The sequence below is a fragment of the Gymnoscopelus braueri genome (assembly GCF_963280865.1).
Source record: "Gymnoscopelus braueri genome assembly, chromosome: 3".
NCBI lineage: Eukaryota > Metazoa > Chordata > Actinopteri > Myctophiformes > Myctophidae > Gymnoscopelus > Gymnoscopelus braueri.
The window spans coordinates 2,761,681-2,779,271 of NC_137612.1; the positions used below are offsets into that span (position 1 = coordinate 2,761,681).

A 17,591-nucleotide genomic window follows, 5' to 3' on the forward strand; every position below is an offset into this window, starting at 1 on the left:
ACACCATCTGTGAATATTAATTCATATAGATAGAGGAGCCACAGTCAAAACCTTGTTGAATACTTGACGGCAAACTTACAGAGGTGAAATGTGAAGAAAAAAAACTACTGGAAAAAATGCTTTTGTTTGTAGGTTTGGAGATGGATTCCATTCCATGCTGATTCCATGCTGATAATAGGCTCATTTGCACTTAGAAAATAATTTAAAGGACATGAAAATCTACACATGTTCACACCAGGCTGCCTTGCTTTTCATCAATAAATCAAATGCATAAATAAATTGGTGGAACTATGATGCAATCTTTTTGTCTTACATTGTAACACGCTACATGGCTGTCTATGAGATGCACAGATGTGCTAGTGGGGGGGGGGGGGGTCTGTTGACTGCTGACCAGGATACTGGTCTACAGGTCTACAGCAGGTAAACACAATGATTATCAATAACCTGTGGGTGTCTTGGGCATTAATAATAACTAGGCTTGCATCACAAATTACCACTAGTAATTATATACTACAGATTATGACTGATGTACTTTTTATGTAGCTAACACAGGCTTTTTATGAAACAATACTACAATTAAATATAAGTAGACACATTTAAAACTAGGTTGTAGTGGAGCTTCATAGGGGGCATACAACAGCTTGTTGTGTTCTTAAGCCAAGAGCCCCCAACTCTGCTCCTTCAGTTATCCCTGCTTCGAGGTTCAGTAAAACAAACGGCTGAATGTTTTCCATCGCACAATAAACCTGGAAAATGACAAAAATAATGGGCCAAAAACAGACCTAGCTGGCACATACGCATCGTTTATTTATTTATAGCTTATGAGACAGAGATGTGGCATGGTCCATGCAGTTACACAGGCACCTGACATTTTATTAAAAATGCTGATATTTCCTCCCATCTCTGATAACGATCTCACAATGAGTTTAAGGGCAGCTTTCACAGACAGAAGGTGTAATAAAAAAAATAAGGGCTAAAGCATGATATTGGTTTCTGTCAGAAAATATAACCAAGAGGACTGCAATTTTCCAAACTATTATTATGGCTTCTGGCCAAAAACGCCATTCATCATCTTATTTAAACTGTGGTCCTTCTTTTTGAGGGAGTTTTTGTTCGTGGCACAATATTGTCTGGTTGGTACCACTACGTATCGTATGTATTTGTCTTCTATTCATGGCCAAATATGTGTTTAATTGTGATGCATTTACGGTACGAAGGAGTTTCCAAAAGCCTGGGGTTACAGTAGTCAGGTGTGTGGACGAGGCACACGCTTACCTTGGGTTTGAGTGCAGCAAGGGATTCATTTCCTTCTGATAGTGCTGACCCTGATTAGCTGGCTGTATTGGAAATAATTGGCGAGGGAACATTGGGTGATTACAGCAGCCACGAATAGATTAACCCATTCCATACTGGGCATGCATTTCTGTCATTTAAAATGTCTTTGGCTATTCAAAAATAGCAGATCTACAAGCTCATAGTGCACTATGAGCTTGTAGATCTGCTATTTTTTGAAAAATCTTGAACATTTGTGCAAATGTTTGAATATACATATTTTTTGAAGCGAACATTTCAACTCAAATCTTTGCTTCTGGGGATTCTACAAAATGTCTAAATCCTAAAAGTGTTTTGAAAAAGATTATGTTGCTATAATATTAGTGGTCCTCAAACTTTTTTCATGTCAAGGACCCCCAAAATGATATGTATAATGATATATATGTTATATGTTGTTCCAGGGACTCCCCAGAAGCAAAATTTTTAGTAAGAAATGTTCACTTTAAAACAAATTATATATAAATATATTCAAAGATTTGCACACATTTTCACAACTTTTCAAAAATAGCTGATCTACAAGCTCGTAGCGCGGCAATATCTGCTATTTTTTAATAGCAAAAGAAATCTAAAAATGACACATATGCGTCCCCGGATTGAATGGGTTAAGAAACAATAGCAGCAAAGATTTGTCAATAAAAGGTAAATATACAGTATTAAGTTTCAGAATCTCAGCACAATGTACAGTTATATTACAAAACCAGATAATGCGCCCATATCCCTAGAAAAACCTCTCTTTTTGTCAGTGTTTGTCATCTCCAGAAACATTGCTTCATAACACAGAGAGAGCTCTCTTATTACTCAATAAGCTGATGGTGGTGCTGTTGTCACGTGTTTATAATTGTAAAGTGCAGCAGTAAGTAGGTTCTACACAGGCTAGTTACGTCCCATGGGGGACTTTTTTTCTTGTTGTATTTAGACTTTATCGTTGTGGAAAACTGCACATACACAGTAAAATCCGGGATGATATTTGAACTGTTATATCATAAAAAATTTACCTGTTTTATGCTTTTGTATTAGCAGATTACTCCTATGAACAGTCATGTAATGGGTAATCGTCATGTAGCAGAAGGAGCTGTAATGACACTTCACTTCAGACCATACTGAGAGAACCATTGTTCGATCTCCATAACTGCAATGCACTTATTCTAATGGGCCGTAGATCTTAAATGTCCTTTGATGGCCAGAAGCAAACTGCGTTATCTTTGTATTCAAAAAAAAAGAAAAAGAAGAAAAAGCCTCTGGGGATCATTTTAAGCGACATAAAATAATTTTGAGTCACAGGGGAATATAGCACCGGCTTACTTCTAAAAATTGTAGAGGCCAATTAATGTAGTTTTATCTTGCTTCAGTGTCTTTCTCGTTCTGAGAATACACCAGAGAACTGCGCATTAACCACTGCGTGCAGCACGTTGCACCATGGAGATGGAAAATAGATGGAATGAGGGGTCAGCCGGGGTCATGCAAAATGGTCAGAGTGTGGAGAGAGAGAAAGGACACACCACAATGGAAGCAAATAATAGAGAAACATATTCATCGTGTGTGACGCCCCTGAAGAACAACAATAAAGGCTTTAGTCCCAGAGTGTGTATATGTACGTGTATTCAGTGGTGGAAGAAGTACTCTCGATATTTTACTAGTAAAAAAAGTAAAAGTAGCAATACAACAATATAAAAATACTCTGTTACAACTAAAAGGCCTGTGTTCAAAATGTTACTTGAGTAAAAGTACAAAAGTATTGGCATCAAAATATACTTACTAAAAGTACTAAAATGTTTGAAAATAGCAGATCTACAAGCTCACAACGCGTCGCGATGAGCTTGTAAATCGACTATTTTCAAATAGCCTAGGTATAAAATAGGGCTAAAGTGGTTGATGTATGTTTATGTAATATAATAATTTATATGCGCAAAGTCACTAGTAACTAACGTTTTCAAATAACTGTAGTGGAGTAAAAGTACAATATTTGCCTCAGGGATGTAGTGGAGTAGAAGTAAAAGTATTGAAAATTGGAAATACTCCAGTAAAAGTAAATAAAATCACACCCTGTGTGAAGTGGGCGGTGTCTTGCTAGCTAATCACAATACTGAATGGAGTCAACCAATCATGTACAAAAAAGAAATACATTTATTGAAACACTCTTTATGATGGAAGAAACCATAACTTAAAAAAAACAAATTTATGGTTTTTTTTAAAGTTATGGTTTCTTATGTAGGGCTATATGCACATGTGTCATGTGACACTGGCCAATCACAGTCCTGAATAGACTGTGATTGGCCAATCACGGTGCAGGGTTAGGCGGGGTACATTTTTGTACATTTTTGTACATTTTTGGCCAATCACAGCGCAGGATTTGTTGTACAAATATCCAAACCTCACTTATAGGGGCGGTTTCACCGCCCAGAAATACCTCAAAACTGTACTTGAGTACAGTACTTGAGTACATGTACTTAGTTACTTTACACCACTGTGTACGTGCACTAACCATGGAGATGTGGGTCCAGGTAGACGTGTCATCGCTGCTCATACTAACACTGACATTACACTGGCGGATCTGAGACGCACTGAGGCCACAGGCCCCGCCTTCATCTTCCTGCTGTTCCCGCTGCAGGCTGGCCAGCATTCGCAGCTCCTCGTCTTCATCGCTGCCCTGCCTCACTGGCAGACTGCTAAGGGGGTTTAGCTGGCAGCTGCCGGCGGACATGAAAGGAACCCGACTACTAGTGTCTCCGGCTTCCTTTAAAAAAGAACAGCACAAACAATGACAAGAACAGCACAAACAATATAAGTTTTTGTCATCTGACAAGCACATTTGGAGGCACCACGGTGTATTGTCAAAATTAAGCAGTCATTTTGTGCAGCTAAAGAAGTAGATTTAAAAGAGTAGTTCACCCAAAAAAATACGTATTTTCTATCCATTACACACCCCACGAAGCCTTGAATTCATGGCGATTTTTTTGTTTTTGTCGCATTCCTGAGCCAATAATTTGATGACCTGGCGGACTCTCCGGTGCGAGACTTAAAGGAGAATTTTGGACTAAAGTTTTCTTACCTTTTCTATGACGTTATGATATCTTAGTATGAATGGTACAGTAGAACATTTTCATAACTCCACCCCTGAGCCGCCACAGCATAGTGTTCTGTCACTATGAACGTCAGATCTAAAAAAAATAAATAAAAAAAAAAGCTATTAAAATATGTGATCTAACCTAAGGCCTATCCGTGCACCTTTTAAGCTGGTGGCGGCTCAGGGGTGGAGTTATGAAATTTTTCTACTGTACCATTCATACTAAGATATCATAACGTCATAGAAAAGGTAAGAAAACTTTAGTCCAAAATTCTCCTTTAATGGAGACTCTTTGAGTCTCCTACCGGAGACATTAGCATCTTTCCGCCGGTCATCAAATTATTGGCTTAGGAATGCGACAAAAACTAAAGAATCTCCATGAATTCAAGGCTTCATGGGGTGTGTAATGGATAGAAAATAAGTCACTTTTTGGGTGAACTACTCCTTTAAGTACTAATAGCAGTGGACTGTGGATTCATTCAGAGCTTGACACAAGGTTGAACATAGGCCATTGCCCTGAATCTCTGAGGAAATGTCTTTTAATAGTACAGCTATTGATTTCCCAGAATCCTATGGCAACTTGCTTTGTCTGACAAGAGGCGCAGGAAAAGCCCAGTGTTGAGAATCAATGGCGGTCGATGGGACAGAGCTCCAGGGAAGGAAACAAACACCGTGTCATCTTTCCCTGACAGCCTTTCAATCACAGCTTTCACTGTATGCTGCCTGCCAGGTCGGTGGGCTGGAGCCCCTTTGACTACCAGGGAACGCTGGGTTATGTCACCGCATGGGAGGAGGTGAGCGTGGGACGCGGTGGCACGTTGACAGACCACCCTGTGGTACTGTGATCTCTCCACTTGACTGTCCTCTGATCTTGGATCCTTTCAACAGGAGCAGGGGCCCCCCCTCAAGGAGAGACAGACCTATAGCTCTGAAATCCTCCTTAGCACAGTGTGACAGATCCGCTTGCAAATCCTTTTTGGATACTTACAGCAGCACGCACAGCCCAGCTGAATGTGGCTGGGCAGGGGAGAGGCAGCTAGACATGACATGTCATGCCATCAGAGGCTGAAAACAAGGTTGAGCATTTAATAAGCCCCCCGCCCCCCCCCCCCCACACACACACACACACACACACACACACACACACACACACACACACACACACACACACACACACACACACACACACACACACACACACACACACACACACACACACACACACACACACACACACACACACCTTTCACAGATTAGAAGATTACAGACCAGACCACCCACAGTCCGACATGCACTTACTGCCACATCCATTCTGTCAACACAGGGTCCTTTTTTCAGCCACAGTTTCCAGCAGAATCGTTTTTTAATTTATTTTTTATCTATTTTTTAAACATTTATTTTTTAATCAAAGCTTGATAAAATTTGCTTTGATTCGCGGTAAGCATAAATGTGCTGCAAGTGGCCAATCCTTTTCCTTGACCTGTCTAAATATTGCCATGTTTCTGGTCACAGTTTCAAAAGATTTTATGCAATGGAAAATGTGAGAGGACTGACAGAGAAATGTCTCTTTCATCCATTTAATCTTTTCCGAATTTCTTGAGTGTGAGCTATCAATAAAAAGAAGGGGGGAAAATAATAAAGGAAAAGAAAACTACATCGACGCATGCAACTGCATTCTGCCAACAGACGTGGTTGCTCAGTCAAACTCATTAGGCATCCCACAGTGAAGGTAATTTGGAGTGATGGCTGTTCACTTCATACAACAAAATGAAATGAAAATGAAAATGACAGAAATAGAAAGTCGAAAATGATGTTCCCCCCTCCCCACAACAAGGCTGTGGAGCTGTGTGGAGGAAGCACAATGATTAGCTGAACACTAAACGCAAAGCGGTACCTTGTGTAATCTGCCATCTTCCAGGGAAACCTCTTGTAGGAATCTCCTACAAAGTGATGTACTCTTACTCCGGTGCAGGGCGGTACTTGCTAACTGTGGTCCAGCAGAGCAGTCCCTTAGGATCTGTGTGCTGCTGTTAGGCGACAGACAGCGGGTTGGGACCATCCCAGTTGGCTCAGCTCTTCTGCTGGACTGATGGAGGATGTCGGCGGTGGTTGGGCGAAGTTCTTCGGGCGATGTCTGGTCAGTGCCATGACACCCAGGTTGGAGATGCCCAGCTGTATCAGGAGATCTGACGGTGGTCGGGCTGGAGCCAACACTGGCCCTCTGATGGAAGAACTTGGTGTAAATCTCATCCTGAAATAGATAGAAATAAAGCCTGCATATAACATAGGTATTATTATAGTACTAGACCATACCCGTAGGGGGATATGAGCACCCAAAGTGTGCAGTTTGGCTTATGCGCTGAGAACAGACAGTTTATCAGGGATCGAAAGTGAGTTTGTACTGTGTAGTGCAGTGGTTCTCAAACATTTTCATGGCAAGGACCCCCAAATTGACACTTATTAGCCCGCGGACCCCCATTTGAAAAGATATGCCAGGGACCCCCATAAGAGAAGACTTTTTTACGGCTCTAGCAGTGAATCTCAACCATTTTAATTTCAAGGACCCCCAGTTTGACATGCATTAGGGCTACGGACCCCCATTTAATGGCATTTCTATCCCTTGGACCCCAGTTTATATCGTAAAATGTATGTTAATTTAACTCTGAGAGTGTACAAATGGAACCAAATGGACCCGTTAGAGTCCATTTGGTTCCATTTGTACACTCTCAGAGTTACAGACCCATAAGGGTCCATTTGGTGCCTAATCTATCATTTAGCTGGGGACCCCCTGGAACTCCCTCAAGGACCCCTGGGGGTCCCCGGACCCCACTTTGTGAACCAATGGTGTAGTGTGTACACACACACACGCACATCCCGTCGTGGAGGCAGAGAACACACACAAACACCCGCGCATATACACACCACGGTACATCCTCATGCGGCCCGTGGCCCGTCGCGAACACACACACGGGCGTCGCGCAAACACAAATAATGTACATTGTGACACGTGCCTCCCCAACGTGCATGCGCACGTGCGTGTCCACGCATACACGGCCGTGGACCCAAGTCGTGTCTCTGAAGTTGCTGGCTGTTGTTGGCTTGCTAAGGTGAAGGGCTCGTAGTGATTGGAATGTGAGTTGGTGTTGCCATGTTCGCCTATTGTAATCGGTTTAGGGCCAATGTTGGTGGTAGTGTGTTTTTGGCGTGGTTGTGAACGTGCAGGTGGTTGTGGGGAGGCGTTGTGAGCTTGTAGAGCGGCTGTTTTGCAAGAGGCAATGTATATGTGTGAAGGGCGAAGGGCTTGCTTCGTGTGGCCTTCTTTGCATAGACCTTGTTGCTTGTAGGGCTCGCTGCGTGTGGCCTGCTTTTCAGCGACATTGTTGCTTGTTTCTCGCGTGAAACCTGGCAACCCTGCACACGGCGCGAGCACACACACACACACACACACACACACACACACACACACAATGGGTGTTTGGATTGGATGCGACGCATGCGCAGTTTGATCTCCCAAGACACCACCACAGAGGTTAGTCAAATTATAGGAGGATACTAAAGGTTCGGGCCGCCACGCGGCCCCCACACCTACCGATATGTCTGAGTCATAGTGCCGGGCCTTGTCAGAGTACCTGTTGTACCGATCTGTCTGCGTCCCTTTTGTGCCCATATATGGAGATCTCTGTATCTGTCTGTCTACCTGTGTCCCTTTTATGGCCATTATATGGAGATCTCTGTATCTATCTGTCTACCTGTGTCCCTTTTATGGCCATTATATGGAGATCTCTGTATCTGTCTGTCTACCTGTGTCCCTTTTGTGCCCATATATGGAGATCTCTGTATCTGTCTGTCTACCTGTGTCCCTTTTATGGCCATTATATGGAGATCTCTGTATCTGTCTGTCTACCTGTGTCCCTTTTGTGCCCATATATGGAGATCTCTGTATCTGTCTGTCTACCCGTGTCCCTTTTATGCCCATTATATGGAGATCTCTGTATCTGTCTGTCTACCCGTGTCCCTTTTATGGCCATTATATGGAGATCTCTGTACACTAGTATCTGTCAGTCTTTGTCCTTTTTATGCCCATACATTAACGACATGAAGGCAGCCAGCAACTGCAATTTGTTCTTGTTCACTGATGACTCAGCACTCCTGGTCTCGGGCGATGACAAAAAGCAAGTCGAGGAAACCCTCAGTTCTGAACTCCATACTTGCACTTGTCATTACACCGTGGTTACACAGAATCCATTATTTTTGGGTCAAATCAAAGCAATGCAAATGATTTCAAGGTCAGAGTTGTTCATACAGTAGTAATCTCAAGCAAAGAAGAGGCTACCTGTATTCTTGACAACAAACTGACGGGTGAAAAAATGGCATCAAAAGTGATCGAGAAAGTCAATCAAAGAACAAGATTTTTCGGCAGCTCTGTTGTCAACAAAAGTGCTCTCAAGTCTCTAGATGGAGCCCTCATTCACTGCGATCTTGATTATGCTTGCACTTCTTGGTTCTCCAACATCTCAATGTCACCAAAAACTAAATTCAGACCTCCCAAAACAAACTGATACGACTACTTCTCTGCCTAAAGCCCATGACCCACCTAATACCAACACACTTTGCTAGTTTGGGATGGCTCTGGGTAGAACAGGGTTAAGCAAATATCACTGGTACTGGTATTTAAAGGTGACTATCCACCAAACAGACTACTTCAGACTACTTCAGACTACAACAGACTGGCAGTCTGTTAGCAAAAGTTGGCATTTAGTTCAGCACAAACTGTCGGCCGACGCCTCATACAGTAGTTGTGCGCATGCATTAGAGCTGGCAGCGCTGGTCTGCAACAGCCTGCCAGGTCTGCTAATTATATGCGACTTTGGGCTTGTTTTCCTGTAAAGTCGCTTGTAAATATTCATAGTTGCAGGTTGCTTTTGTTTGGGCTTGTTTCTGAAGTGTAGTTGCTTATTTGGGCTTGCTTTCAAGATTATTTTCTTTTAAATAGCTGATGTAATAGGGCTCAAGTGGTAAAACAGGTCGCTTCTTTTGGGCTTGTTTTCATAGACCTGGTCGCTTGTTTCACTCACATAATCTGGCAACACCGGAGCTTGCAGTTGTTTTGTTGCTTTGGAGTTGATCGATCGGTATCGGAATTGAGAGTTGAGAATATGGTATCTAGTTCAAATGTGCGACGGGCAATGTGCGTCGTCTGCACCATAGCTCGATGGAGCCTGTAACCCCCTCTCTCCCCCCTTTTCACCACCCCTCGGCTAACGACGCGGCTGTCGGTTCCCGACCGAACATGTTCGGTTGGCGGTCGACGAGATAGCTAGAGGTCCCGACCCGACGGAACGACGCTATCTACTAACAAGTTGTCGGCAGGTTGTCGGTAGGAGACGCTTTCCAACGCCTCGCGCCGCCGAGTCGGGACGATATCGGTGCGGTGGAGAGCTGCCTTTAGATAGTCAAAGAGACATTGCCCTCAGTGCCCTCAAAACCCTCATACATGTCGAACTACTTATCCAAAGAGAGCGACACCCACAGCCACAATATTTGGGCGTATCGGGTTTGTTTATGGTTATGTTTGAGACATAATGACGGGGCGGTGGTCCGCCCACCGGTTCTCCCATTAGGAAAGCATTGGGTCTATAAGAGAGAATGTTATGTCAACTATAATGTTGACAGATGCCCTTTACAACTTTTCTAGCACCACACAGTATCTTGCAGTATTCCATCCTTCCATCTGACGCGTGCTTTGGAGAATATGCACCCTAGACAAAACCAAAGCTCAGTGCATGATCAAGATGGCCAGTAGGAATCTTTGAGATTGATTGGATGCCAGTAGCTTAGCGTCACACTGACCTTATTCTGAATAAGGCTAATCAGATCCTCATCAACTTTAAAAAGCAACTATGTAGTCAACCAAGGGGCAGAGCCCTGCAGCGCAAAATCAAAGTCACAAGGCATAGAAAATCATTTGTTCTCTCAGCAATCAATGTACTTGATGTACAGCCCTAATTGACTCATTTTTAGTTTTTGTTTGTTCTTTTGCACAGTGTGTTCAGACTTGTTAGGATTATCTAGCTGTATAAATATGTAGGCTATCAAGTATGTATAAGGAAGGATTGGAAATATATTTATTATTTTGTCAATTTCTGTATATTTTTGAAGAATTAAAAAGAAAATAGATACTATTGTCACAATACCATATCATCACAATATCAATATTGAGATATTTGATTTAGTAATATTGTGATATTTATTTTATACATTTCTTTTAGAGAAACAAAATATGAACCATCCCTTGGCCCACTTTTGACTGAATTTACAACCTCCCTCTTAAAACGCCAGCCTAATGCCAGTCTAATAGCCAGAACCTGTCCAGAGATCACGCACCATTTGCCCTCAGTTGTCCATTAAAGAGGCTCTAGAAAGTGGCATAATTACATCAAGAGTGAATGTCAACGAATCAGCATCTCTCAGCAATTTCAAATATTGATTTTGGATGTGCCTGGTGTCTGACCTGTCTGACTCTTCCCCAGTCACATGACACATATCCTTTCTCTCTCTTTCTCTGGCCATTCATTTCTCTTGCAACAAAACACCACAAGTTCTTCTGATCATCCCCTCACTACTACTTTGATTGTATATTATGTATATATTAGTACAATTTTATTTCCTTATTTTTGTGTCTTTTTTTACTTTTATCATACTATACAAATGTTCTCTTTGTTGAGTTTTACAGTCATTTAGATTCTATTCAGTTGCATTTTTTTGTCGAACGTTTATGTTTTCACCCCTGTGAGTCTTTCTGTCTGTCTGTCTGTCTGTCTGTCTATGGTGGCGCTATAACAGGGCAATTCGTGTTTTGGCCTATAAATCTTGAACCGTAGGTTGTAAAATCAAACATTTTCGCCATTTTCTGTTTTCTTCAAAACACACATGAACCACTTAAGCCTTATTTTATACTTTGTCGTATAATGGCATCATACAAAAATGGCGACAATAGCAGCTCTATTATAAGCTCACAACGCATCACATCGTGGCACGACAAATCTGCTATTTTAGTTAATTATATTTCCTATAATGACATATGGCCAAAATATGGACACCAGGTTACCAGGTTGAACGTTGTAAGTGGTTAAGTGCTGGTGTGTGTATGTAGAGCATGTTATGTCTTACTGGATGCGTGTGTCTGTGCATCAGTGGCCAGGTTATTGTATGTACAGTATTAACATAACATACATATTGATTGTGGATCAATGACTTCATCTGTCTTTTTTTACTACGTTGAATCAACACAAATCTGCTGAAAGTAGAATAAAGTTTTACTCGCCGTACGATGTATCTTAACTTACACAACTCAACATATACAGAGAAATGTCATGAGTTGGTTTTTGCCATAAATATTTCTCTATGTTTAATGAAAGACAAGAACTGCAAGGGACTGATGCAAGTCCTAGAAAGAAGATAAGGCTGCGAGCTGAGCAAAGCACAAACTGTCGCAAATAAATGGAATAAAACATTTGGCTGCTTGTACCTGTATGAGTGACAAATTAATTCCTCTTAATTCTTGATTATTAAAAAGTATGAAATATCAATTAGCCCAGGGCTGGTGTATCCCAAATGACGTGGCACTGGGTATTAACTTCAACCTTATCCATATCTGTTGCAGATACGGCTTGAAATCTGAGTGTTTTGGTACAACCGAGTATACAGTATATTAATCTTAATGAGGACACCCTTGTGAAAAGGGCATATGGGATTCCTTTTCAGACCACATCTAAAATGTTCTATTCTATTTATATGTACACGTCTCTTTCTGACAACTTCTTCAACAGAGCTTCAATAGGGCTCCAGATTAATAGCTGAACACATTCTTCAGTAGAATGGAGCGATAACAGTAGATTTAATGAGCGAGAGAAAATAAAATAAAATAAAAAATAAAGGCTGCAAGCAACATTATTCCCATTCCGGCATGCATGTGTGTGTGTGTGTGTGTGTGTGTGTGTGTGTGTGTGTGTGTGTGTGTGTGTGTGTGTGTGTGTGTGTGTGTGTGTGTGTGTGTGTGTGTGTGCGTATCTGTATTTCTGGTAACTGGTACACCACATGCTATGTACTCATCCTCACTTTCTGTTCCCCATGTCCCTGCCACTGTACTGTGCCCACACATTACTGCAAAATACAACTAACCACTTAAGGTCCCTTTCCTTTTTTTTTTTAAAGATTATTTTTGGGGGGCTTCTATGCCTTTATTTATAGGACAGTAGACTGACAGGAAATGGGGAGAGAGATGGGGAATGATACGCAGCAAAGGTCGTCGGGATCGGGACTCGAACCTGCGACACGTTGTCAGGCTGACACTGCAGCCTATAGGGTGCCTGGACCACTACGCCGGCGGCCCGGGCCTTAAGGCCTCTTTTCTAAAATATTCAAAATGTGTAATTTTTCAGACTTTTTCAATAAATGTCAAACTGCTTGTGGAAATAGCCAATTTACAGGCTAGGTAGATCGGCTATTTTTGAAAGATTTTCAAAGATTTTCAAATGTATTTAGCCTACAATGACATGCCCAAAACAGGGATGCCAGCGATTGGTCTCGCAGATACCAATCGTCTGCCTATGTGAAACTACTGTAAGGTGAAAGTGGAAACTCTGTTTTTACTTAATTTGAGAGTAAAGCTATATTTCAATACATGTTGGTGATGGACTTTTAATTTCCTAACACAACCTGCATTCCTGGGGCGTTTAATCAAATGAGATCCTATGGACAAAAAGATACGTGATAGTGTCATTCCTTTGCTGCAGGCTGGTGTATAGTCTTCCATTGTACATTAAAATGGTGCCAAAAGTCATTAAGTGGGGTAAACAAACAAAAAGGGAAAGTGAAACAGGGTAACAGAATGTGTTATTGTCACAGAGTAGTTTGGGCTGAGACAGAAACGTAGTGTCAGGAACATCAATCACACTAGCCTATTTAACTGGAGCACAGCTTATGTGGCTTCAAGATGAAATGATTTCCCTCAGGAGTGGGATAGACCAACAACTAAATAACATGTTTTTGTTGCTGTTGATTTTATACACATGTATGATGTGCACACATGATGCTATAGTGAAGTAAAAAAAAAAATATAGCCACAATAACATAACACTAATATACAGTACTTTAATGGCTTAGATTAGATATAATTAATACATCTATTATCTAGGATATGACTGAAGGATAATTCAAGCGCAAACTCAGTTTTTTATTTTATATTCTACACATGGAATGTGTCTTCACTTCAGTATTAATATAAACTGAATGACCTCTATGCTGTCCCCCTCACAGTGTAGGGCTACTAAACAACATTTCCAGCCTCTGAAAATGGCCCTAAAATCCAATGAAATACTGGCCTAGATGGACCATGAAAAGCGTATTTACAGCATGAAGCAGCGCTATTTCACAGTGGGAATAGAATAACTGTAATCAAATGTTGCTGACAACAATTGGGGTCTTTCACAGGTGGCTGTGGTAAAAGCAGAAACAGTAATCTCATATACGACCATTTTACACATTATTTATCCATGACAGAGAGAATATGGCAGAGAGCGAGAGACAGAAAAAGAGACAGCCTCAGGGCTGTTGACAGAAAGGCAAGAGAGAGAGAGAGAGAGAGAGAGAGAGAGAGAGAGAGAGAGAGAGAGAGAGAGAGAGAGAGAGAGAGAGAGAGAGTCATACAGTGATTACAAGCAATGATTTACAAACCTCACGAAAACGTCGGTAAGCGAGATTGGCCTTTGCACAGAATGCTATGCATGGCATTAACACCAAGACAAGAGGCATAAACGTTTGCTAAATTTAGAATAGATTTATAATGATCAATTTGACTATTTATAAGATCCTAATTCTGAATAATTGAATCCATCATTAGATGTAACACATTTTTGTGAAAAAAAAAAAATCACATACTGCATTGTGGGATCATACATCTTTGTATTTTGTTATTTGCCAAGGATGATAAATGTGATTATGTACACATGTATTGTGCCCCCAGGGAGACATGAGGTGTAGTTATAGTAAGCTCATTACTCTCACTGCCTGAGCAGCATATCTTATGGTCATATCCCAGACAGTGTATTAAGCTCGAGAAAGAGAGAGTGTGTGTGTGTGTGTGTGTGTGTGTGTGTGTGTGTGCGTGCGTGCGTGCGTGCGTGCGTGCGTGCGTGCGTGTGTGTGTGTGCGTGCACGTGTGTGTGTGTGCGTGTGTGTGTGTGTGTGTGTGAGCGGCAGTGTTTTGCTCACAGCAGACATACCTCATCACTTTCACTAGCTACAAAGTCGTCTTCAGGCTGGGCTCCATTGCACCTCGTTGTTTTCATCTGAACGTCATAATGACTGGTCTCTATCCTCTCTTGCTCACCACCGCCGTGGCCCTGCACCCGCCTGGCTGAGTGAGGCTGTGAAGAGAAAGTGAAAACTTCCTCCTCCTCTTCCTCCTCCTCCTCCTCCAGTGTGAGTTCAGGCTCAGGTGTCGACTCATCACTTTCACAAACGCTGGTCTGGACTGGTGTGCCAGAATAGAATGCTGGACTGGACCGGCGGGAGGATAAGGATTCCACAAGGTTGGTGGAGGATCTAGCGTGTTCAGTAGCATGTGTGTGGTTCAGCAACTCATCTAAGTAAAATGTGGAAAATAACACATTAATTTGTTAATTTATCATTCTTAATGGGTTTGACCGAAGCATTAATAAAGTATTACTTTGAAACAGAAAACAAAGAATTAGTGGTTTGAAGTCTACACACAATGAAATTAATTAGTAAGCACTCCAAATCAAAATGCACGAGCAACACGCCTCTTGTGCTCCTCCTGTGACAAAGGGACGGAATAGAGAATAATGATAGAAATCTAATTACAGCAAGTAATAAATCCTTATTCATTTCTTCATCACAGGGCTCTTGTTACTCTCAGTTCATTTTCAATATATGCAAATAATTTCCTAATCACAATATGGAGGACTGAAATGAATTCCATGAGGGGCTACAAGAGCCAGCGCATTAATTTCTACGGCAGAGATGTATTTTTGGCTGCTTTGTTAATGGCAGTGCAATGCTAATGCCTTAATGAAAATTTGAAATATGCATAAGAGGAGCTAGATGTGCTGAAAACAATAGTAATGCACCAACTCTAGTGTACAGAGAGAGCCTGTTCCCTTGGCAAAGCGCTGGGCTCACTCTGACAATGAATCACTGTTCACAGACACAGTTTTACGTCCTTCCAAGTAGTGTTGATTTTGACAGCAATTTTTGATTCAGTTTTTAGTCATAGTCTTTTATATTTTTGGTCATCTGAAATGTTTTGCTGTTAGTCTAGTTTTAGTCGACTAAATATCATACAATTATACTCGACTAAATCTACAGTTGATTTAGTCGACTAAAATGTATTTTGGCGGTGCCTTGATGGCGTCGTGATGGCTGATTTTACACTTGGTTGCATGCTGAAAATAGCAGATCTACAAGCTCACAATGCGTCGCGTTGCGACGCGTTGTGAGCTCGTAGATCTGCTATTTTCAGAGTGCAGCACCCGAGCGCAACCAAACATAAATTGACTTGTCTTATAGTTCTACTGAATCTCTTCTCCACTAGTCCCTCACTATCATTTTAGTCTAGTTTTTATTTGTTGACGAAATTGGTTTGGTTTTTATTCAGTTTTTATTTAGTTTTCATCAGTGCTGCTTCCAAGTTGACAAAATAAACCACAGGTATGAACTGCCTCATGGCAGCTTGACCACCAAGTCTGTAGCAAATTTGTAGCACAAATGGCTAATAGTAATTTCAATAAAAGCAGTACTACTGTGTATTTCCACAGCACTGAAAAGCATTAAAAGGTTTTTAACTTAACAAATAATCCCCTCTCGAGTGTCCAACTGGAATTTAAAGTGTACGGCTCAATATTCAACCCTTATATTGGATAACAGGCCTGAGATCAAACATGGACACATCTCTCCATCTCACTGAGTGAAAAAACACAGCACACCTTTGAAGATCTGGACAGTGTAATCACTTGTCTTTAATTGCCCACTGTTTGAACCGTGGGCCCGGGAGATGTCCCTCTGACTTTTATTTAATCTGCCACATTACCATTAATGAACTTAGCGCTTTCAGTCAGTGGGCAGGGCCACTGCAAAGGGGTCGTCATTGCCATGGGGAACCGCATATAAACGAGCTTCAGCACTCATGTCGGGCTCATTTTGTGAGGGCAGTGGGGTGTGCTCACATTTAAATCCCACCTGATGTCTTATATATAAAACTGAACTGTGTATAGAGTATAAAATCAGACTAATGTTACCCCATGCACTGTGTGCAAGTGATACATTAACAGTAAAAGAATAGCAATAACAAAAATAATATCATTCAGCATGCATGCACTCGACTGTCTGTCGCTTTCTCCGTCCTAATCATCGGCATCAGAGTCTGAGCATGTGCTTGTGTTCTTGCCACCGTCTCTCGCCGGCATAGATATCTCTATTTATGGCAGACGAGCCTGACCTGATGTTTGAACTCCTGTCATCTCCGTCGGGGTCAAAGGTCGTCGGCTGCTCTCTCCTCTGCACAGTGACGTTGTGGATGTCTCCCTGGCCTCACGCCGGTCACTATGGCCACCAGCCACAGCATCTGGAGAACGTGGCACTGAGAGCACCAGAACACATTATAAACATAACCATCAATTCGGTGCGCTATACAACATAACCAAACAGACATGGAGAAAATTACATTTAAAGCATTTGACCCACCTGAGGATGCAAGCCTCTCTCGGCCTGCAGTGTGGATCCTCTTCTTAGATCCCTGTCTGTCTTTTGGGGGATGAGGCTGTAGTCTTACTATAAACAGCATTTTCAACATTAGAAAGCTTTCAAAACCAAAACGGTCAAATGACAAGGTTTTGAATTCTTGCCAGAATAGCATCAGTGGTCTCACTAAGTAACATGGAAATTCCCATTAATAAAAACTCCCATCATTTCCGTAACCAAGCTCTTTACTGCCCATCAGTGCAGAATAGAGCAAACCTTGATATGATCAGCTGTGTTAAGACATTCTAATCATCCTTTTGGCCATTCCATCATGCTCAAATTACAGTGTACTCTATTACAAAGTCTAGAATAAATGTATATATTCTATTACTTGATCATAATTATATGAACAAGCCCCCAAAGATTTTTTTGGTTT

General features: G+C 41.7%; 1 protein-coding gene across 1 annotated transcript in view; it reads right to left on the reverse strand.

Annotated features, from left to right (window-relative positions):
* The window catches only part of cfap20dc (CFAP20 domain containing), a gene marked incomplete at both ends in the record, with an annotated part of 39,990 nt that overhangs the window by 10,342 nt on the left and 12,057 nt on the right, over positions 1–17,591 (reverse strand). Inside the window, 6 exons of the mRNA XM_080425042.1 lie at positions 1,276–1,337; positions 3,815–4,066; positions 4,981–5,163; positions 6,291–6,647; positions 14,680–15,041; positions 16,914–17,054. Of these exons, the coding sequence (XP_080281168.1) occupies positions 1,276–1,337; positions 3,815–4,066; positions 4,981–5,163; positions 6,291–6,647; positions 14,680–15,041; positions 16,914–17,054 (1,357 nt within the window). The remainder of the gene's footprint in view (positions 1–1,275; positions 1,338–3,814; positions 4,067–4,980; positions 5,164–6,290; positions 6,648–14,679; positions 15,042–16,913; positions 17,055–17,591) is intronic.